This window comes from Berghia stephanieae, chromosome 6 (assembly GCF_034508935.2).
Source record: "Berghia stephanieae isolate SIO BIC M18660-M18661 chromosome 6, UCSD_Bste_1.3, whole genome shotgun sequence".
In the NCBI taxonomy this organism is placed as follows: Eukaryota; Metazoa; Mollusca; class Gastropoda; order Nudibranchia; family Aeolidiidae; genus Berghia; species Berghia stephanieae.
The window spans coordinates 30,808,313-30,831,985 of NC_088365.1; the positions used below are offsets into that span (position 1 = coordinate 30,808,313).

General features: G+C 36.1%; 2 protein-coding genes across 2 annotated transcripts in view; one reads left to right on the plus strand and one right to left on the minus strand.

Annotated features, from left to right (window-relative positions):
- Window positions 1-7,815, minus strand: part of LOC144974842 (glutamate receptor-interacting protein 1-like) — a 90,672-nt gene extending 82,857 nt beyond the window's left edge. Inside the window, exon 1 of the mRNA XM_078918186.1 lies at window positions 7,310-7,815. Coding sequence (XP_078774312.1) covers window positions 7,310-7,355 — 46 coding nt within the window. The 5' untranslated portion in view covers window positions 7,356-7,815. The remainder of the gene's footprint in view (window positions 1-7,309) is intronic.
- A 3,013-nt stretch (window positions 7,816-10,828) lies between these two features.
- LOC144974843 (uncharacterized) lies at window positions 10,829-23,105 on the plus strand. Its single transcript, XM_078918189.1, has 6 exons — window positions 10,829-11,149; window positions 11,773-11,884; window positions 14,111-14,152; window positions 18,131-18,292; window positions 19,860-19,904; window positions 20,965-23,105. Exons 2-6 carry the CDS (start codon window positions 11,845-11,847, stop codon window positions 22,968-22,970), a joined length of 2,295 nt encoding a protein of 764 aa, XP_078774315.1. The 5' UTR covers window positions 10,829-11,149; window positions 11,773-11,844; the 3' UTR covers window positions 22,971-23,105.
- The last annotated feature ends 568 nt before the right edge of the window (window positions 23,106-23,673 follow it).

Sequence of the window (23,673 nt, forward strand, 5' to 3'; positions counted from 1 at the left end):
AGCTCATAACATTGCCATCCGGAAGTATAACGGACCAACACACAAAACTGTGTGTATCCATGAACGTTTATAGGCGGGTTAATACAGTTCAGTGAGCATTACTCATAAACACAAAAACTATAACAAAGACCTGAGTGACGTCATCTTCGAACTATCTATAGTCTTGTTAATACAGTTTAGTGAGAATTACTCACAAACATTGATAGCTTAAAACAACAAAGGCCTGAGTGGCGTCATCTTCGTTCTATCTATTGGACTGAAACCCTCAGGGCAGAAGATCGAGGGGATGGAGAAGAGTGAAAGAAACTGATATACAGAGAAGTGTTAAGACATGGAACGAGATTAAAAAAAAAAAAAAAGAAATAAAAGGTTAGCTCAAGATAGAGAAGGATAGAAACTATTTGTCGGTGGCCTATACCCTGACCCAGGGTGAAAAGGGCAACGATGATGATGATGGTGATGATGATGAAATCATCGAGAGACCTGAAGAAACACTGACAATGAAAGCTCCTGGATGGACACCCCAAAGGAAAAAGGAATAAATCCCGCCTTCTGTAGCGTTAAATGGACGGTAACATCTGTTTGCATTCCCTTTCAATAGGGCGTAAGTCTATCGCAAAGAACTTTCCGTCAGACCTTCTAGACCCGTCTATCCAATTACTGCCGTGTGGTCAGAGATCAGAAAATATCCCGGCTCAAACCGGGATCGAAACTGGTCCCTTTGTCTGTGCGCTGACTGCCCTTCAAATTGAGCCATCGAGACCCCACCTTTGGAATGAGTGACAATATCCAATTGTTTCATACACATAAACATCAACTGTAACAATGTAATGCGCATAAATCACCATACTAAAGAGCTATAACAATTTCACAATTACGTACAACAGGGACGATTAAATCAAATGCCTGCCTCTCCCTCTGCTACGTTTACAGTAATGTTTCCACTTTAAGCCTTTAAAGGTGACACTGAAATTCTTTTCAATCATAATTTCTCTCCGCATTTAAATAACAATGTGAAATTGAATGTAAGTTTCAATTTAATATACGAAAACAGATAGAATGGAATAAACCATCTTATTCGTCTTAACAACGCCACTACCACATTATCTCATTCGTCCGTAGTGTTTCATTCATCCTGTTTTGTTGATAAAGGGAAACCCCGAAACGTCCATTTTATCTGTTTTAGTATATTAAATTGAAGCTTACATTCAATTTCACATTGTTATTTATTTCTTCGAGCTACGAGAAGTAACATTTACATTCCTCCGCATTTAAACGCTTTTTGTGAAAATCCCTCTAAAAGGCATTATCATGGACGTTGTCCCAGATAGATGCAGAGCAGAGTGCAGTCCCGGAACCCCTTATAATGGGCTTCCCTTACCATTCTTCAAGGGGAGAAAATGTGTGACTGTCGGACTTCGAACCTCTCATCATTACCTCCCCATTGACAATAAATAGATTAAGAACTAGTGTAGTAGGTGGTGTGTAATGTACTGAGTAACACGAAGGCTGGCAATCCCTTTGTTATGAGACTATTGTGATTTATGTACAATGACACACCATCTGCTGTGAGGTATAATACCATTGTGTACTCTATGATAATTAGCCTACCGTAAATAAATGTAAAAGAATTTCTCACAACGGTGTCAATCATAAAGCTTATAATATTCCATATTTTACAAGATGACGGTCGATTTAGAAGACCAAAGTTTCTCATGGCTGACTATGACACCTCTGAGTTGAGAAGGGACCGACCTACCCGAGAGGAGAAACTGGATGGCTGTAAACATGCTACCCTAAGGTGCAGGGCCTGTCTAACAGCGGTCACCTTAAACCTTGAGCTTCTGTATAGAGCAACATCCGCTAAACGTGCTCAAAGGGCATTAAAGAGGGTTCCTGACCAACAGCAACAGTTTACATGTAGCATGAAACGTGGCGTATGTTAGGCGAGAGAACATTTTTTTCCCCTATAGAGACGGACAGGTACTCATTTTACACCTGAGCACGGTGAGAGAATATGACTAAAGAGCCTTTTCAAATGACTCAACTATGCGCCGCTCAGAGCAAGACTCGAACCCAGGACCTTCCGATCCGAAGGCGAGTGTCATACAACCAGTCCATATAGCCTTACATCAGTGGCTTCTGGTAACATCGCCCATCTATGCGCTCTGTAAGTTAATGCCATGGAAGGTGCATAGCATCTGGTGGAGCACTGTATCATGCTGCATTTGAAGAAGAAATTATCAAGAGGATTTGTAATGTGTGTGAACTGACCGTGCTGTAGTGTGGTGTAAACCATCAGAAACTGTGTGCAAGTCTTCATGAAAATCTAAACGTTTTCAGAGAGCAGCAGCAGCGACTGCGAAGCGAGTAAAGAGTTGCAAGCGGTAAATTTTGGTGTTGGGTAAAATCTAATCTCGTTCGTTAAGTGTTAAACAAATCAAAACCCATTCTGGTATGATAAAATGTCAAGTGTCCCAACAACAAATGGAACACATTGCGTTAAATATGTATAATAGTCTGAGGTGGCAGATATTTTCTTTCTAATTACGTGTGTTTGTTTCTGTCCTTTTGTATTTTTAAATTAAATCGTTTTTGATTACGTATCTTTTCTTTTTCTAAGTTTACTTTTTTTTTTCTTTTTTTTTTCTTTTCTCTCTCTCTCTCTCTCTCTCTCTCTCTCTCTCTCTCTCTCTCTCTCTCTCTCACACACACACACACACCACACACACACACACACACACACACTCTCTCCCTCTTTTTTTCGAGTTTGGTTTACTTCTTTTTACCTTTGATTTTGTTATTGGGAGGGGGTGTTTTGTTTTGTTTTTGTTAGTTTGTTTGTTTGGGGTTTTTTTTTATCGGTTTTATAATTTTGTTTGTCTGTATTCTATTTTAATTAGACAGTTTGTTGGTTTGGCTGTTTTATTAGCTTTATTTGTTTGTTTTGGGGTGGTTTTTTTTCGGGTTTTTTTTTTTTTTTTTGTTGTTGTTGTTTTGTGTGTGTGTGTGTGTGTGTGTGTTTTGTTGTTGGTTTTTTATTTGTTTTTCTTTTATTTATTTTTTTGTTTTTGGATCTATTTTGTTGGTTTATCTTTTTCCCCTTTTTTGTGAGTGATTTTCTTAAATTACAATTCTTTTTTAAAAGAACAAATCGAGTTCTGAAAAGAATAGAATAACTTGACAACAAATTCGTATTAGTTAATACAAAATGTTTAATTTTGAACCAGTCTTGAATATTCTGGGTGTTACAACGAAACAAGGCGTAGAAGATAATATGATAATGTCAAAGGTCAACTGCCATACCATACACTGACGTGCTGACAGACCGTGAGTTTCAGCCTTAACAAATTAGATGTGATAGACTAAGGTGAAAGCAAGAAAAAGAGGAAAAAAAAACGAAAGAATTAAAAAACGAACAGTATGTAAGATAACTCTTCACGATGAAGGGTTGCCAGTTTGGCATTTTAAATGCCAGATTCCAAAAATCTGGCATTTTTGAAAACCGTTTGGCATTAGAAAAATCATTTGGCATTTGGCATTTTCATTTGGCATTTTCTTTTCTTGTATATCATACTTCAAATGACACCTTTTCTTAATTAAGTTTCATAAGAAACACGAAACAGTAAGTTTTCTTAATTGTCAATAATTATTTAACTGTTTACGTATTTACCTTTCATGTTAATGTATTTCTTTTTCATTCTTAAAATCCAACCGTGGTGTAGTGGTTTAGCACTCCACTTAGTAGTCAGTAGGTAAAAAATTACCCCAACAGGAAATTAAGTATAATTCAAAAAAAAGAAAAAGAAAAGAAAAGAAAACACGCAAGCCACCAGGATATGATAGTAAATTGTCTATCAAAAGTGAGTAGTTTTCTTAGTGGGGGTGGGAGTCAACAGACTTTGGCATGTTTTCTGAGTGTTTGGCATTATTGAGTCTTCCCTGACATTTTGTGTTGAAAAAAAATAATACCTGGAAACTCTTCACGATGAACTTTGTTTGATTTTGTTTTTGTCTGTTAGTTTTTTGGGTTTTTTTTTTTTTTTTGCTTTGTTTGTTTTTTTTTTTAATTATTTTTAAAATGTGTTTTTTGTCTGGGTTTTTTTGTTTGGTTTTTTTTTGGAAGGAGGAATGGGTTGTTTTGATTTATGTTGTTGTTTTGTTTTTTTTGTTTGTTTGTTTGTTTGTTTTGTTTTCTTTTGTTTTGTTTTGTTTTGTTTTTGTTGTTGTTGATTTTTGCTTTGTGGGCTGTTTTCTGTTTTGTTATGTGTTTGTCATTTTTGTATCTGTTGGTTCTGTTTGGTTTTGTTGGGTTTGTTGTTTTTGTTTTTTTTTTTGGTTTTGTTTTTGTTTTGTTTTTGTTTTTTTTGGGGGGGTGGGTTGTTTTTTGTTTTATTTTGTTTTTGTTTTGTTTTGTTTTGTTTTTCGGTTGGTTTTTTGGGGTTTTTTTTTTGGTTTTTGGCTTTTTGTTTTTATGTCTTTTTTAAATGGTTGGTTTTTTTTTTATTCCCAGTAAAACAAAACAGGTATGTAGTCAAAATGGTATAATAATGATAATAATAATAATAATAATAATAATAATTAATAATAATAATAATAATAATAATAATAATAATAATAATAATAATAATAATAATAATAATAATAATATATCCTTCAACATATTACGAAGCTGGAATTCATCCAAGTTTCTGCAGCGCTAAACGGACAATAAATACCAATTGTTTGCTATCAATTTGTTTAGTTAGTTAGGATTATTGACAAGCGCTTTGCAACCAATTATGTTTTAAACAGACTCAGTAAATGGACGAAAATGGGACAGTATTGTTTTTATTAAGCTTCGAGCATGTCGGTATGGCGCAATTTATCCACAAGTACTCAAGACCTTAGTCTGAGATCACCTATAAGTCAAAACAACATAAAATCCAACGAGGAATAACGCATATGTAAAAAAAAAAAAAAATAATTAAGTATTTAATCCATCCCAAGGAAATTTGTCTTTGGCTTTTCCTACTGGAGCCAGGAGGAAAAACCAAGATTCAGCCGCCAGTGCAAGTGGTAAAACTGATTAAGGGGATGAGGACTTGTAGCCACACTGCCACAGGGAGTCAAACCCACCCAGTGCTACAATGAAAGACGTCGATTACGCTGAGCCACTTCCACCAATTGTATAGACATATTACAAAATAATTTTTTTTAGCTGAGACATCGCTACACTTTACAAACGTTGCAGGTACAGCAAATCAAATTTACTCGACGAATGAGTTGAAAAAAATAATGATAAAACCTTTCAGATAATTTCCATCCCTAAGGGGAATTCGACTTATCTATTCAATGAACAAAACCCAATCGTAACCGCATGCAGCGCAGCAAAGATTAGAGGTGGGAGAGACTTGTCAAGGACCAGCGTAGGGGTATTAAACTCGATACTATAGTAGATAAAGAGTATGATAGCTAGCCTGATAGATGATAATTATTTGAAGACAGATTTAAGATCAGGTAATAGATAATTAAGATATGATAGAAATAGTAGAAGATGTTGAGGATAAATTTGATTGGTGAGGAATCGAGATATCGAACGAGAGAGAGAAAGTACATAGAATGAAATGGACTGAGAGAGAGAGAGAGAGAGAGAGAGAGAGAGAGAGAGAGAGAGAGAGAGAGAGAGATAGATGGATAGATAGATAGAGAGCATCGACATTGTATGTGAATGCTAACTTCATTTCATTACGCATAAGTATAATATATTCGACATTCATCATTTTTTAAACATTAACCCCCTCCCATCAGATAAGTTTTGGTTTATTCAGGTGTTACTTTGTAATGTAATCTTTTCATTCATCAGTACTCACCGTGAGATCGTCTTATTCGCTGTGCCATGTTTACTCAACTATCTACATAAATATATTGTGCGATGTATGGCACATGTCGTGTGTAATGTCAATAAATAACAGATAATAGGTATAGTATAACTATATTCAATTACGGTTTTAAAGAATGCCATTGATAAAGAACCTACGAGCATAATATTTGATCTAGATGAATAATGTACGATGATATTAGATATTATTTGCATTTTGTAAATTAATTAATTGAGACTCTCGAATGTTTAAAGGTGGGCGTGTCAAATGAATGATCATAGGTAAAATTATGCTACAAATCTTACTGTGAAACTTGAAAGAGTGTGATTATATACCTATTTTCAATACTGCTGAATGCATAGTTCATGCCGATGTATACATATTTGCAGGTCTGATAAACCAAATTGTAATGGATTCGTTGTTGCAAAGGAAACACTCTCAAACCAACACAAAATATTGTCCATTACAACAATGCTAAATCAAACTCATAATAATTGCGTTCGGTTATCACGACCAGTTAATTTGTGCACGTCGGTTCATGCTGACACTCAGGCCAATCATGTGATATTCTCTTGACAATTATTTCCATCATTAGCTAAATGACTGGAGCATAGATACAACAACAACAGTCGAGTTACGGTTAATATAGTTGTGGCGATTTAACTCGTTTATGAATATCCGCTTGCATTGTGATACGATTAGCAGTATCATATCATAAACAATCAAAAATAAGTGTGCAGTGACATTAAATTGATTCTTGTTTTAAAATATAAAAATTGAATGCGTACGGGTAGGATTAAGATAAGAAGGGGAGTTGTAGAAGATAAATAGACAAACGCATGGGTAATGTGCCAGTCTGTCTGTCTGTCTGTCTGAAATACGGACGGTCGGACAGCCAGACACACAGATGGATGGACGCATTGACAGGCAGTCAGACAAACAGGCAGACAGATTGATAGCCAAACTGACAGACATGCATGCAGACAGACAAACAGGTAGACATCGGATAGAAAGAGGCATACTAGCAAACAGACAGGCAAACTAGAAAGCATACAGACAGAAAAATAGATAGATAGATATGCGGGTAGGTAGGAAGATAGGTAGATGGGTAGGTAGATTGATAAATAAATAGGTAGATAGATAGAGATAGATAGATAGATAGATAGATAGATAGATAGATAGATAGATAGATAGATAGATAGATAGATAGATAGATAGATAGATAGACAGCTAGATATATAGATAGATAGATAGATAGATAGGAGATCTATAGCTAGATAAATAGATAGAGAGAGAGAGAGAGAGAGAGAGAGAGAGAGAGAGAGAGAGAGAGAGAGAGAGAGAGAGAGAGAGGAGATAATTACATAAGTAGGCCGAGCTTGGAAGATGGTAGATCTAGAGGAACAAAAGCTTCGGTGAGAGGGACAAAGAAACACAAATTCACTCACCATGATATATTGACCCTCGTAAGCAATTTGGTCTCCACCTGGGCATTGTTGACCGTTCCTTTTGAGTCTTTTAAATCCAATGAAAAGTTACTTGGCATACACAAAACGATAGATAGTTGTACAAACTTGCCATCTTTCAGCTTGAAATATCAACAAGCATCTTGAGGTATGGGGTTAACGAAAGTTAAACACTAAAATATTGGTAGATTTTTATGACAGTTGAACAGCTATCTACATGAATATTCCAATTTCAGCGATTTCTGGCAGACGATCTGACACGCACGAATGAAGAATGGCATCGTAACATAAGAATTTCCTCTCTTGTGTGTTATTGTCTCGTCTGCTAGTCTTGAACTTGCTCCGCTACACACACAGTTCACAACACGAACGATGAACGCGTCTCGTGTTTTCATTCAAGGAGATCGGCATGTCTGTTTGTTTGTATTTGTAGTTTGTGTGTGAGGAGTAGGGGTGAGGGCGCGCGAGTTTGTATGGAAGGTGTGAGTGAGTGAAGGATGATGAAAATCAAAGAGGGTGGGTCAAGAGAATGAGTAAGTGCGGTTCCCTTGCGTGCGCCAGTATGTGAGCCAGCATCTCTCTCTCTCTCTCTCTCTCTCTCTCTCTCTCTCTCTCTCTCTCTCTCTCTCTCTCTCTCTCTCTCTCTCTCTCTCTCTCTCTCTCTCTCTCTCTCTCTCTACGTTAACAGAGAAAAAAGGAGATGAAGAAGAAAGAAATGGACAGATATTTAATTGGAGCGTGACAAGGTCCATCATTTCATTCCAGCTTGATTATATTCCTACATTCTTTTAAACCTATTTCAGAATAACTTGCTCAATCGTCATTAACAGTCAATCCGTTGTACTCGTTAATACACTGATAAGATGGAGAGAAAGATAAAGTGAGTAAATGTGACTCATATATAAGGGAACAGCACAAAACAAACAACGTTCCGACCTTTGGCCTTCTTCAAGTCTTTTAATTCCAATGAAAAGTTACTTGGTATACACAGAACGATAGTTGTATACACATTTGCCATCTTTCAGCTTGAAATATCAACAAGCATTTTGAGGTATGGAGATTTACTTGAAGAAGGCCAAAGGCCGAACCGTCGTTTGTTTTGTGTTGTTCCTTATAGATAGTATGCACTTGGCTAAGAAGTTCACAACATTGCCATCCGGAAATATAACTGCCCAACACACAAAACTGTGTGTAATCATGATCGTTTATAGTCTGGTTAATACAATTTAGTGAGAACTACTCATAAACGCGGATGGCAAAAAAACAATAACAAAGAAGTGATTGATGTCATCTTCGAACTATCTATATATATGAGTCACATTTACTCACTTTATCTTTCTTCCATCTTATTGTCTCATGTAGACACCTCAAGCTTTTGGTCATACAATGATAGCCTGACGTATACACAGGTAAACATAATTACGTCAAAATACAAGGCAACATTGACCGAAAAAAAGTGGAAAGTTTAGTTTTTAGTGCCCAGTACACAAGAAAACGAATTATTATACTTCCCATTAGTTGGACATGGACCTAGTAAATACAATTCACTGTTTACTGTCTTTGGCGGTCGTTGCCTTCTATTGTAACACAATATTCTGAACAGTGTCAGGCTATGTGTTTACACAGCACTTCTATATCGCAATATCCACTAAAGGTGCTCAAAACGCTTTACAAATGGTCCCCAATCAACAACAACACTTAACATGTAGGACGAGACATGACGTCTGTTACAAGTTTGTTTTTTCCGACAATGATAACAATGTTCATGGCCAGTTTCTCAGTGGTTTTTTTTTTTACATCTGAGTACAATGAGAGAATGTGAGTAAAGAGCATTTTCCAATTATTCAACTATGCGCAGTTCAAAGTGCGATTCGAATAAAACCACAAGACAACATAATGGCGAGTGTAGAGTAAGTGAACGACGATATCATAGACCCACTGGTGCAGACGTTAGACAATCACGAACCGTAGCCTGTTGTCTCAAGAATCTGGGATGCTGCTTTCCCAGTACAGATGAGACGTGGCCAATGACATCTATAAGTAGACTCTGGATGTAGCTTGTTTTTCCAAGCCGACCTCCAACTCGCAGCTGTCAGAGAAGTTGATATCGAAAGGTCACCTCAATAAGACTATCCCATTTTGAAGGGAATGTCACATAATAAGTCTTTCATATAAGTGCATCTACAATAATAACATGAGAATTGAGTTTTTGTTCTAATGCTGAGATGACGTCTGTTACAAGTTTGTTTTTTCCGACAATGATAACAATGTTCATGGCCAGTTTCTCAGTGGTTTTTTTTTTTTACATCTGAGTACAATGAGAGAATGTGAGTAAAGAGCATTTTCCAATTATTCAACTATGCGCAGTTCAAAGTGCGATTCGAATAAAACCACAAGACAACATAATGGCGAGTGTAGAGTAAGTGAACGACGATATCATAGACCACTGGTGCAGACGTTAGACAATCACGAACCGTAGCCTGTTGTCTCAAGAATCTGGGATGCTGCTTTCCCAGTACAGATGAGACGTGGCCAATGACATCTATAAGTAGACTCTGGATGTAGCTTGTTTTTCCAAGCCGACCTCCAACTCGCAGCTGTCAGAGAAGTTGATATCGAAAGGTCACCTCAATAAGACTATCCCATTTTGAAGGGAATGTCACATAATAAGTCTTTCATATAAGTGCATCTACAATAATAACATGAGAATTGAGTTTTTGTTCTAATGCTGAGACCAACGTGAATGCCCATGGATACATACAATCTAATCTTATTAACAGAAAGTGTTACTCGTTCAAACATGCATAACTACATGTAACCTTTAGATAATCTTTAGTGTGAACTAATCACCTAGATGGCGGTCTAAACACAATGTCAAAGAGCAAAGTGACGTCAACATCACTCATTCTATTGTGATAATAGATATTTAGTGCAATATAAACTGCACATAAAGTGAATAGATCTGATGAAGATGATGATGACTCCGGTGTAAAACGAGTACATGGCCGTTAACAGCGTTGTCTCTGTCGAAAAAAATGTAATATCGACTAACAGGCGTCATGTCTCGCTCTACATGTTACGTGTTGTTGTTGGCCAGGGACCCTTTCTAAAACGCTTTGAGCATGATTAGTGGATATTGCTCTATATATAGATAGTATGCAGATGACGTCACTCGGGCCTTTGTTATTGTTTTTGCCATCCGCGTTTGTGAGTTGTTCTCACTAAACTGTATTAACCAGACTATAAAAGTTCATGGTTACACAGAGTTTGTGTGTTGGTCCGTTATACTTCCGGATGGCAATGTTGTGAACTCCTTGGCCAAGCGCATTCTATCTATATATAATAAAAGCTCAAGATTTAAAGGTTTAATGCGCGCAAATATTTGCATATTATATGCACAAGTTTAGGATACGACTAAGAAGTTTGAAGCCTATATCTATTGAAGGGAAATAACTATGGTATTATATGGAGTAATTTACCATTTATCCGGTTATTCACCTTGTTCCCAGGTGGCGCAACGAAAGAAGTAAAAAGATAAACAGGAAGGATTTTACAGTCTGCAAAATATCTTGTTTTGTTTACCCTTTGTTTGGGATACACATTTTCTGATTTTACCACCTTTTAATTCCAGATATTAGCGGTACCTTTTACTGCGTAACAAGTGTTGAAGATTAAAACAATGATAGGATAATTTCTTATTGGTTTTGAGCAGATTGAGTGAAACTACTACTGAGCTAGAGAAGGCGATGTGACTAGTGACTGTTGACTGTACTGATCAATGGACTGATGACTGGATGGAAGGCCTCCACCCATCCTTCCGAGGTAAGGTCTAGTGGTATCCTCAACTCTCAAATGTGACCGTGAATTTTACACATTCAATGACCCAATACAATTGACATGAAAGTTGGGAGCCAGTTTGTGATTCTGAATCATTTAAAAGGGGACTTTCAATTTCAACAACACCAACACCGTACCAGTTCTGAATCTTAGTCTTAGACTTAGATAAATCCAATTCTTAAATCAAAATCTCTGTCTAGACTAGCCTGTGTTTACTAAACTAAAGTTTAGTAATCCGTTTTCTTATTATGTCAATAATAATAATGTGTCTATTTTTTTAGGAGAGATGTTTTCTATATAGTGACTAATAGAGGAATATATAATAAATCTAGAAATAGAGATTATTAAACTTAAAACCCATTAAAACTAAAACTTAAAAAAAAAAAACACTCTTGACTTACTTCATTGATTTTGATGTCCAAGTTGCATTGAAGCTATTCTGCTCTCTATGTAAAATTTAACCATTTTATAACCAGATAAATAATACTATTGTTACTAGGATTAGGCAGGAGGAGAAATAGTTTGAAACAAAGTTGGGTTTTTTTTTCACGCCATAACCTAATTATTAAAACGTAAAACAATCATCCTACCTTCTTTTCTTCCCCAAGGAATGGATTAGTTTTCCCAACAGCTTTGTCATTGTGAGGTGAAATACAGTGCAAGTCCTTGTATCCGTCAAAATGTCTAATGGGGGAGGCGGTGTTGTACCAGGTGGTGGAGGTGAGATTAATATTTGATCTGCACATTTTAAAGAGTAGAACTTGGAAATTTCCAGGAAAGAAAAATGGTACCCAAAATAAGATAGTTATATATCTAGTATACCAACATAAAATACTCAGGATGTTATTATCTGTCCTTAGTTGATTTCTTTCGGTTATATTTATATGTTTTCTGTGTCATCTTAGACTATTTGAGGTTCCAATAGCTCAGTTTGTAGAGCATTTGCTTCAAACGCATAGGGGCAGAGATACTAAACAAATTACGATCTGGAGCTAAAATTCTGGGTTACTTGCAACTTCCACCAAATTCTGGTGAAATTTCATGAGTCATAGATGCCTCTACTACTTCCAGTGTCATCACTACCTCACCACAGCATCCTACTTACTTTTACAACCACTCCCACTTCCATCATCATTAACACTACCACAACTACATTAACCACCACCACATAATCATCACTATCACCATTGCAAAAACCACCACCATCATCTTTACTACCTCCACTATTGCAACAACCACCACATCATCATCATCCTCACCACTACAGCCACCACCACCGTCATCATCATCATTATCATCATCACCACTGCCGCCATTACAGCAACAACCACCTCATCGTTATCTCAACTGCTATTGCAATCACTACCTCATTGTCATCATTACTATAACTACTACTACTACATCATCATCATCACAACCACTACGTCATCATAATTACCACCACTGCTTCAATCACAATATCATCACTACTACCACTACTGTAACTACAACCACTACATCATCATCATCACTACCACCACTGCTGCAATCACCACCATCATCATCATCACTACCACCACCATCACATTGTGTTCAACATTATAACTATTACTTACTACTACTACATCAACCACTACCAAATCATCATTATAATATAAGTACAACCACTCTTACACTTACTTACTGTCCATTATGCATGTAGGGCAGCACCACTTCCACAACCACCACATTATCATCATCATTACAGTCACTACTACAACAACCACCACAACATCATCAACCGTAGCACCCCTGCCACAGCCACCTCTACTATATCATCATCATCATCATCAATACCACCATTACAACTATGACCTCCATATCTTCATTAACACTACCTCCACTACTACAACTTCCACCATATCATCAACATTACCAACAGCACTACTTTTCATTTTTACATTTTATATGACACTTTGGTTTTGGAGATTAATTTGATTTGAATTTTTTTTTTAATGGATTTGGGAACATAATTGACTTTGTGTTGCATACCATACAGTCCTAAATAGATAGGATTTTGTATGGAAATTCCTGTTCCAGGGTTGAAATTTCTTCGAGTAGTGTCTGAAATTCCTGTGAGCTAAATTTTAAGTTGACATCTCTGAACAGTAATTTCAATTCAACTGAGTCTTGCCATCATTAAAAAAAATTGATCTTTTATATAGCGCAATATCTACTAAACATGCTCAAAGCGCTTTACAAGGGGTCCCTGGCCAACAGCAACGTTTAGCGTGTAAGACGGGACATGACGCCTTTAGGCGATATTACAATTTTTTTTCGTACTGAGACAATGCTGTTAACGGTCAGGTACTCATTTTACACCTGAGTACGGTGAGAGAATGTGAGTATAGAGCTTTCTCCAAGGTCTCAGCTATGCGCCGAGTGAGGCTCGAACCCAGGACCTTCGAATCCGAAAGCGATTGTCATACCACTAGGCCACATAGTCGCACAACTGCATTTATGCAGTTTTGTATGGATCTTACAGCGTTGGTCATTGTTTCATTTCTTTGTCAATTCTACTCTCTAAGACACATTAGATGCTTTACTAGCCATTTGTATGTCAAAAGGGAGCTGTGTGACTGCATTACAGTATGGTCTTTGCTTCATACACAAAGATATCAAGTTCAACTCCTCTCTGCACTGTGAGGCCTTGAGCAAGTCACCTGGCCCTAGTTCACTTTGCACCACTGCTCTGAGGCTGATGCTTGGGTTACTCCAGTCCCACTTGGAATAGACCCTAAAGACAAGTCTCCCCTTTGGGATCTATAAATCAAGGGAATTTTATTTACTAATTAAAAAATAAAGAAATACTGAACTAAAGGTATGAGAATGACTTTGAAATTTTGAATTCTTTTGGTGCTGTTTAAAGGTAAGGGTTTATCCCTGTAGTAAAGTAACATGAAACCATTTTAAAATTGTTTTTCTTAGATATCAAGACTGGGTCTTCTTCTACCAAAACACCTACGCCTGGTATGTATAATATTTAGAAAAGGGTAGTAAGATTAGCTTGAATTTTTGAGTTTGCCAATTATAGCAGATACTTTGTTTTATTTTTATTTGCATTTTTTTTTCTTTTTCTATGTCCTCTCTGATTAGCCATTTTTTGTATTTAAACCAGAAACTATTACCATGCGTGAAGTAAGAGAACCTAGTCTAGGGTGAAGAAGTCGCCTCACACTTCTTATTTTCTACTTCCTCTGTTAAACCGTGCTGTGTTCTTAAAGAATCCAAGATGAGTCAGCATAATGTAATTAAGATCAAGGATATCTCTCTCTCTCTCTCTCTCTCTCTCTCTCTCTCTCTCTCTCTCTCTCTCTCTCTCTCTCTCTCTCTCTCTCTCTCTCTCTCTCTCAATGAGTTGCTTTAGTTTACAGAATCATTAACTAAGTTTAGTTTTCTTTTTTTTTTTTTTTTCAAAATGTACTTTTGAAATATTATTTGTCCATGATTCTTAAAATTATTATCAATGCTATTGAGTGTTCCAGGCCCGAGTCTTAGATTGTACTGTTTGACAGTGATAACTTTTGTTTTTACTTTATGAGTTATAAATTTATTGAAGTGATATCATACAAACAAAAATCTCTCAAAAATTTTCTAGGCATGCAAACAGTGGTGATAAAGATTTTGCGTAAGATGAAAAGTGTGTCTCTTAATCCATCCATTTCTCTGCCCTTTTTTGTTCATCTTCTTCATAAACTTTTTTCTTTTCTGCCGTTTTATATATTTACTTTCATTCTGATTTTTTATTATTGGTATAAGTCTTTCCTTAAAGCCATAACAACCATGGAGCCAAAGTTTATCCTGGTTTCTGTTGTAGTTAACTGACAATAACAACTGCTTGCTACCTATTGGATAGGACCAAAAGTCTATCACAAAGTACTTACTTTGCCAATCTCACAGACCCAGCAACACAGTCACTGCTGGGTAAATCACAAAATGAAACTTTACTGAAAATGGGATCAAAGCATGTCATTTCCCATGTGAGACGAATACTCAACCAACACAGCTCAAACTTTCAAGAGTTCTTATTTGAAGAGAAAAAAAGATTAAGTTTTCAAAGTCTTTTAATTCTTTTCATCATTATGGAATTTGCTTTTTTGCTCTGGATATCTGTTGTGGTTATATTCAAAACCTTTTCAGACTTGTTTCTGAATTTAAAAATAAGATAGTTTGGAGCTGCAGCAATGCGAACCACGGGTGATGGTTGACATTCATTTTCCCCTATATATCAAATCACAATGCTTTTGCATTCAGATATTGACAAAATGTTGAAATGTAATAGTAATAATGTTTTTATTTTTTTTTATTTTTTATTTTGTTGGCTGTTGACCTGTGAATATGGTGTAAGAAGATGAAGTTTGTTTTCCGAGAATGAAAAAAAAACATCTTTTATTCTCCATTTTGCCCCATTTTACATGTAAAATTGTATTTGGCTTTCATGTCAACCATCACCCATGTTTTACATTGCTAAAGCTTCATCACCTTCATGTTCATTTTATTTTGAAAAATTGCTTCAGTCGGTTTGTGTTTAACTGGTATTTTCATTTCTTTTGTGTCTACCTCCTTTCCTTTCAGTCTTTTTTGTTTTTTTGTTTTTTTTTTTGGTAATATTATAAGGCAGGCTTTGTTGTTGTCGTGTCTTGAGTTGTTTTGGCCTTTTTAAATAGCATAATTAATGTGGGTTTTTTTGTGTTTTATTTTGTTTTGTTTTTTGGTAAAATTTCTCATTAAAAGATTTCAAACTTATCACCTACAGTGTGTGCCATGTTTTATGGAATACATCTTCATTCTCATTTTTTTTTTTTTTTTTTTTTTTTTTGATCAGTGAAACCCATATGAAACGAAGTAATGTCTTATCATGCTTTTTTTTAAACATGAGGTTAGGGGGGAATGGGAGTCTTTAGTGGCTCAGAAGTGATTCTGACATCTGAATTGAGAGGTGTTAGGTTTAAAAGCTTAATAGTTCTTACAAAATTGATGATTTTCTCCCTCCCTCGCCCCACCGAAAGCAAAGTATAATGCTGTTAGTGTTAGCCATATTTCTTATCCCATTCCAGTAAGTAGGATTAAAAACCTAGTCCTGTAACATTTGTAAACATTCCAAAAAAAAAAAAAAAACATTGGAAGGAACTCAAGAAAAGTAGGTTCAGGCTGTGTCACAGCCACAATGATTCTTTATTTAACCATGGTCACCATGGTTTGATTGAAAATCTTTGTCCAAAAGAATTCCGCTTAAAGTAGAGCTGGCCCTTCTCTAAACATCAAAGAATTTTTTGTATGTTCCAGGGCTTTCCTCTCAGTACCTGTTTGTCTCCTGTTCTTTTACTTCTTATGATGGTCAGGAATTTATTTATGATTTTAATCCTTTTTTTTTTTTATGTCATCTGAAATTTTTATCAATTACTTGATTATAATCTTATTTTTGTGATGCTTTCTTACCTCATCGTGTCTTTTGTCTTCATATTATGTTTTTTTCTCATTTCACCTCAAAAACCAAGATATTTTATAACCATTGAGTGTTTGCTTATTTCTTTCTCTTTCTTTCTTTCCTCCTCTCTTTACTAAAAATAAAAAGGAAAAAAAAATAAAAAATAAACAAAAGCAAAGATAATACTGCCAGATTTCGGAAGTTAGATCTGTATACAGCTGATGTTCACTGTGATAAGCTGTTCAATATTGATTCATGTTGTCATTTAGACTGAATTTCAAATCAGAATTTGTCTCATTATTTATCCTGTATTAATTGGAGACCTTACTATGATCCCCAAGAGAGGCAGTGACTGTTAGGAAACTCAAGCCTCAATGAAGCCAGTATCATCATCTTTTGAGTAACATTACTGTAACTGTTCCTCTTTTTTTTAAAAGTAAGATATTACACCTGCCATTGATAAAATCGGTATATGGTTAGAAGAGAAATCTTATCATTTGTACAGTAAGCCTTTGATTTAATATCAACCTTCTTCTTTGTTGATTATAATAATAATAATAAAATTAGTAATAATAATAATAATAATAATGATGATGGTTGATAGTAATAATACACAGTTTTTCTATACCGCCTCATCCCATATTTCAAGGTCAAAGTATTTAACAGTGCATGATTTCAGACACTTAACATACAACATAAAACTAAGCTAAATAATTTACAATAAATACTCTTTAAAAATAGATGCTTTAAGATAATTCTTGAAGAAATGTGTTTTATGAGTGCCTCTGACATGTCTTGGAGAGGAGTTCCAGAAAAGGTGTGCTAAATATGAATAAAATTGTTCACCAATTCCGCAAGTCATGTTTTGCTTCACGAGAGGGTAAGAGGGTGATTATAAGACTTGGACCATAAGTTTCTGGCCAGGATATAGAAATTGACATTTCATTAATGAATCCAGAGCATTCAGAGTGTAGAACTGGTTTCTAAAAACAACTAAGATGTAGTCTGTTAAATTTAATCAATTGATATGATCTCTTCAATTTGCTATTTTAGATTTAAAACATTAGGGTTCACCACTCACAGGCACTCACAAGGTCCTCTGAATTTATCTCATCAATTAAGATTCGGCCACATCAGTTTCATCATCTCACTCAACCCAGATGAATTTTACGTTGGTGAAAGCAAAGAAAGGTTGAATAGAGCTACATCATCTATGAGGATATGCCTCATAAACTAAAATCCACTGCTTGTAGAATAATGGGATGCTTTCCTCTTGTTTTGGATTATTTAAAGCTCAATGTTTAAAGTAAAATAGTGGAATTAAACTTTTTAAAAGAAAATATAGATTTGATATTTTGTTATACATGGCCACGGCAGATTTGCGTATTTAAACACTTCCTCGTGTCAAATAAGGTCCTCATTAAAACTGAATTATTTATTTCTGGTCAAAGGAATTCGAATCAACTCTTCATTCATCTTACTCATTTCATTATTATAATTTATTATTTTCTCTCTCTCAGATGGCGGGCCCATAATCAAAGAATCCCAAGAATCAGAGGAGTACCAGCAAGACCTAAAGGTTGTGGTTGGAACCACGATTGGAGTCATTGTCTTTGTGGGACTTGTCATGGTGGCCGTGTTGTTGTATCGTGTCTACAGGGCCAGGCAAAGGGCATTGGCATGTAAGTATTACTGTCACAAAGGTGTTCTTCAGACCTTTTTATGTATTTCTGGCTGGTTGGGGTTTCCTGATCTCCCATAGTGGGCAGGGAGGTACTTACTATGTCTTCTATCCCCCTATATCTGTTTTCCATCTTTGTTTTGGAATGAGATAACTTAGTTTTGTCCCGGCCCTGGCTGGGAGCGAAACAGTCAAATGTATAGTTAGTTTTTGGAGACAATATTTTTTATAAATCATATCTCTGTTATGCTCTCTATTATTTTTTGTTTTTGTTTTACATATATGATCTGTAAACACTTGAGTGTGTTCATTTTTGTGGGAACCTGTGCTTGTGTCAGGATGAGACATTTTCATTTAGGTGATCTCAAACGCACGGATGTTGTGCTCTTGGAATCTACACCTTTTCCCTGTTTGAAGCAATTCCCCTTTATCTTACTTTTTCTTGGGTGCTTTTAATTGTCTTTCTAGAACTTTTTACTATCCCATTTACTTCTTTTTTACTGGTGCTGATATGACGTAAATGTGTTGCAGGCGTCATAAAACTCTTAAAAAGAAACAAAACAATGTATTTCTGGTTAATGACTGGAGAAGGTTCTAAGCCCTAAATGTCCCCTGTTTTTGTGCGTCTTTAATGCTGTTATGCCTATTTCTATTCTATACTTTGTTACACGGGATGTCCCGATAGCTCATTTGGTAGAGCTCTCGCTTCACTCACAGAGGGTCCAAGATCGATCCTAGGTGCAGTCGAGATTTTTTCCTTACCCTCCTGTCCACCTTGTAAATTGTTGTAAATTGGGTAGCTGGATCTGCTAAATCTGGTAGAAAGTACTTTGTGGTTGACAAGCGGCTTATCCATAGGGTAGCGAGCAATTGCTATGGTCAGTTTCACACTTTAGGAACTGGGATAAACTCCGGCTCCATGGGCCTAATAGCTTCGAAGGACCACCTTTTTTTTTCTCTTTTTTTAAAAAACTTTTTTACAGTATATAGCTTTGGACAGATTTATGAATGTCAATTATTATATTGATCCCTCAGATCATGGACTCTGTTTTAAAATGATGTAAAATCAAACTAAAACAGATTTTAAGATTGAAGATTAAGAGGGATGTAGATACTTCATATCTTGCATTATCATTTTGAAGAAGAAAAAAAAGTGAAGCGGAATAGGGAAAAATAGTCGTTTTTCTTCAGACTTTTACATTTACTTTTGGTATATAATGATTATAATTAAAGGGTTTTAAAAACACAAAAATTTGTTCTTTGAATAATGGGATATATAATTCAATTTTAAAAAAAAATTTAATGCATTACAGCATTAAAACATTTATTTTCATGAGGACAGAAACTTTTCTTTCCTCTTCAATTTAATGCTTCCAACATTTACTTGCGATTTTCTAATTATATAAATTTCCTAGTAGCAAAATTCGACCATTACTCATTGTAATGTCATGTAACCAATTATGAAATTATGAAGATTCTTAAAATCTATTTATTTCTATAAGTCAAAATTATTAATTGTGATTGAGTGTGATTTATTTCAAACATTTTTCCACCTTTTTTATCCCTAGATATACACCACAATGATGACTCTCTGGACAGAAATCTTCCTCTAGGTGAGTCAAACAAACTATTCTTGATTAGAGGAATTTGTTTTACTATGAAAATGCTGAAAATGAAGTATTCATAGGTGGGAATTACTTGCTGTCTCCCAATTCTGAATTTTGAAAATATTTTTAGACAAAACTTTAAGTCCGTTTACCACACCCATCATTGTCACTTCCACAGCTATTACTACTACATCATCATTGTCACTGTCAGCTCTACGAACAATACCACCACCACAACCACATCACCATTATCATCATCTTCAGTACCATCATTGCTACCACGACTACCAGCGTCATCAAGTCTTTTGTTATCAGTCACCAGTGTCAAATGCTCTAGAGGGACAATATTGACTATTAAACATGCAAATAATGAGCCCAAAAGATGCCTGAATGCCTTATTATTAATCATATGTTTTTTTTATCGGGTTACAGTGGGGGAGGTCAGGGCATACAACAGCTCCCCTCCCCCCTTTGTCAGGTGGACCCATTTTTCAATTTGAAACTGTTCCCATCTATAAGTATGAGTATTTCATTTCATGTATGATCTTAGAAAGAATGAAAAGAGATTGACTTAGCTTATTACACTTTATTTTGTGAAGGAGCTAATTAAAACGTTTTCTGCTTAAGGCTGAAACTTAAGGTTGGGATCCCTTAACTAGATTTTGTGAGCTAAGAATTTAATTTGAAAAGTTGAACTTTTGAGTCAAGAGACTATGGACCTAGAGTTCATCAATATTTCTGTAACATGAATGTTAACAACAGTAACTTACAATCCTTTAGATAATTCTCTAGTTTAATGCAGTTCCTTCCATTATCTCAAACTTAGCTTCAGCTATCCAATCACTATTTGATGGACAAAGAATTCTGTTTATATGCAGACATTAACCAGGTCCTTGCGTATTGCATGTGAACTAATTGTTATAGTAACTGAGCTTTTGGATCCCAAACAATTGGTTAATGTCGTAATTTAATTGCTTCTAATTCAATGTTAGTTTTTTATTTTGTTTGTTTTCTGATGTTTTCTTAAACATTATGACTTTGTTTTTTATTATATTCTACCTTTCAGATATAGGAGGAGAGAAGTGTCAACCTACCATTTTTTTACTCTATGCTAATGACTGTCAGCTCCACCAACGAGTTGTGGAAGCTCTAGCTGGATTCCTGATGGAGGTATGCGGTGTCACTATAACACTTGATCTACTGGAGGAAGCAGACATCATTGACCGGGGCATTGATGATTGGTTGGTCGACAGACTACAGGAAGCAGACTACATCATGGTTCTATGTTCTCTCGGTGCCAGGTTAAGATGTTCTAAAAAATATGTACGCTTTAAACCAATCGGTCAACATCTCCTCCCAGATTACTTTTCCATTGCGGTGGATTATGTTGCAGAGAAGATGAGAGTGGAAAAGCAGAAGGGACTATGTACAGATAAATTTTTGGTTGTGTATATGGATTACTCAACACAGTCGGACATCCCACCTCAGCTGGAGACTGCTGCCAGGTTTTGTTTAATGAAAGATATACACAAACTACACACGCATTTAAAAACATGTGGCCCAGAATCTGTCAAGAGTGACAGTGGGTCACAGCACAGTAATAGCGGTGGTGGTGGTGACTGCGAATCGCACTATCATGAGACAGAGACTGGAGCATTACTTAAAGCTACTATAGAGCAAACCAAAACATACTTTAAGGATAATCCATCGTGGATGGATGACCAGCTGGAGCAGTCATCATCCTCTGTACCTCATTGGGTCGGGGTGGGCAAGTCTTCATCCCGAAAACGTCAACATAATTCTATTGAAGAGCCCCTTCTATTACTGACTAACTCCATCCCTCCTTCACAGTCAATGGGTGACTTTGAGTTGAATAACACCCAACAACAATCGTCCACATCGAATACGAGATGGAGCTCTAAATTATCAACAGGGGTTGATATGAACGTAATAAACCCAGTGTCGTCATCAATGGTGGACATTAGCGATCCTCATTATCATGACTATCGTCAGCATCGTCAACATCCTTATGTTCACAGCAACAAAAATGGTCACAGCAAGTCTGGTATATTTCAAGCAAGGCAGAACTCTCTCCCATCCTCCTTGGCCAGTAGTGGGCTCATCCCTTCCCCATCCAAGAAAAGTCAACAAGTATTCAGGAGTATGGACAATTTTTGTGTCGACTCAAATGGTGATCGCAGAACACCAGCTGATCATGATGGAGTGCCTTGTTTATTTTGTGGCTATTGCCACATGGAGGGAGTTCCAGAATGCAAACTACTAGATACCCCCTCCTCCCTGCCCAATTGTCTTAAACACGATGACAACATCAACTATGACTCTGTGCACAATCTCAATACGTCCAGCATTAATCCTTTTAGTCATTCTCAAACCATTCTTCAGGCAGAGGTACACCAGGAATGGGGGACTCCTGTACGAAAGCAGCACCCAAAAGATGTCAACAACATAAGCAATGGCAAATTTAACACATACGGTGGACATTTACGACATTGGGATTCAGACCACGATGTTGCTCAAGTGTTGCCTCCAGCATACAAATCCCTTCCCCCTAATCAACTCCCTCCACCCCCTACCTCAATGCTGTCACAGTGGGATGAACTTGGTTTTAAGGGAAAAATACACAAATGGGACAACAGATATATACCCGAGTCACCAGACTTGAGTCAACAGCGAACAGAAAAACAGAATGGTATCGGCATTAATGGTAATTTTTACCACCTGCGCAGCCGGACTCTATCACAGTCGTCAATATACACAAATGGATCAGATTCTGTTTCATCAGATGCAGATTCCCTTAAAAGAGATCTCCAGTCAATTCAAAATATTTCTTCATTTCAAGATTTTGTTAATTCTTCTCTATTTGTCTCGCAGTCCCGGACCAGTGATCGATTACCGAGTGTAACGCACATTATACCGTCATTGACTTCATCTGATCTCCTCAAGCCTTTCCAAAATTTCAGTCCACCTCTGGTGGAAAACAAGAAGAAATTTGGGAAGAGTAATGGACTGGAGATTGAGATGACAGGAGTCGATGAAATCCAAAATGTCTAAAATTGACTCATAAAGGTAATAATAATAATGACACCAATTATCAAAACAAACAAAAAATGTCTTGCTTTTAGATGAGGATGGTGTTAAGAAGCTTTAGTTATGTCAGGGGAGTACATCTTTTCACACATGTCAAACCTAAGATATTATCAGACTAATCTTTGTCAAAGAGTAAATTGATTATATAATTCTTATAGATGATGATTTCAGTTTGGATAGAGTTTTCTATTTTAAGAAGAAATGGGGGTAAGAAATGTGAAAATTTCATCTAATTTTTTTTTTTGTGAGTTATTTTTTTCTCCTAGCAGTATCTCAGGAACAGCTCTCAATTATTGTTGTACTACAATGATTGTGTGCATAAACTGACTTGAGTCTTTCACCTATTGTTAAGTTAATACTACATCTGTTAATCTGTCTTGTTATTTTTATTATTATTATTATTAATATTATTTTTTTTTTTTTTAATTTTATTATTAATACTAGTATTATCGTTTAAAAAACATTTTTTGTGATTTTATGCTCAGTGACGGTGGAGAAGAGACCGCTATTTATAAGTAATTGCCCTATGTAATTTTGGTAAAGCGCGCATATGAGTGTCTGTTTGTGTGTGCATGTGGACTTTGATAGGGATGTGCATACAATTTGTGTGTGTGGAGGAGGGGGGGGGGGGATCCGGTCAGTCAAATTTCCAACGGTAGATATTTTA

Excerpts from the sequence above, each read along its gene's own strand:
- LOC144974843 (XM_078918189.1), top strand. The coding sequence starts at position 11,845 with ATGTCTAATGGGGGAGGCGGTGTTGTACCAGGTGGTGGAG. Across the intron at positions 11,885-14,110 it reads TGTTGTACCAGGTGGTGGAG|ATATCAAGACTGGGTCTTCT; the intron begins GTGAGATTAATA and ends TGTTTTTCTTAG. Across the intron at positions 18,293-19,859 it reads CAGGCAAAGGGCATTGGCAT|ATATACACCACAATGATGAC; the intron begins GTAAGTATTACT and ends TTTTATCCCTAG.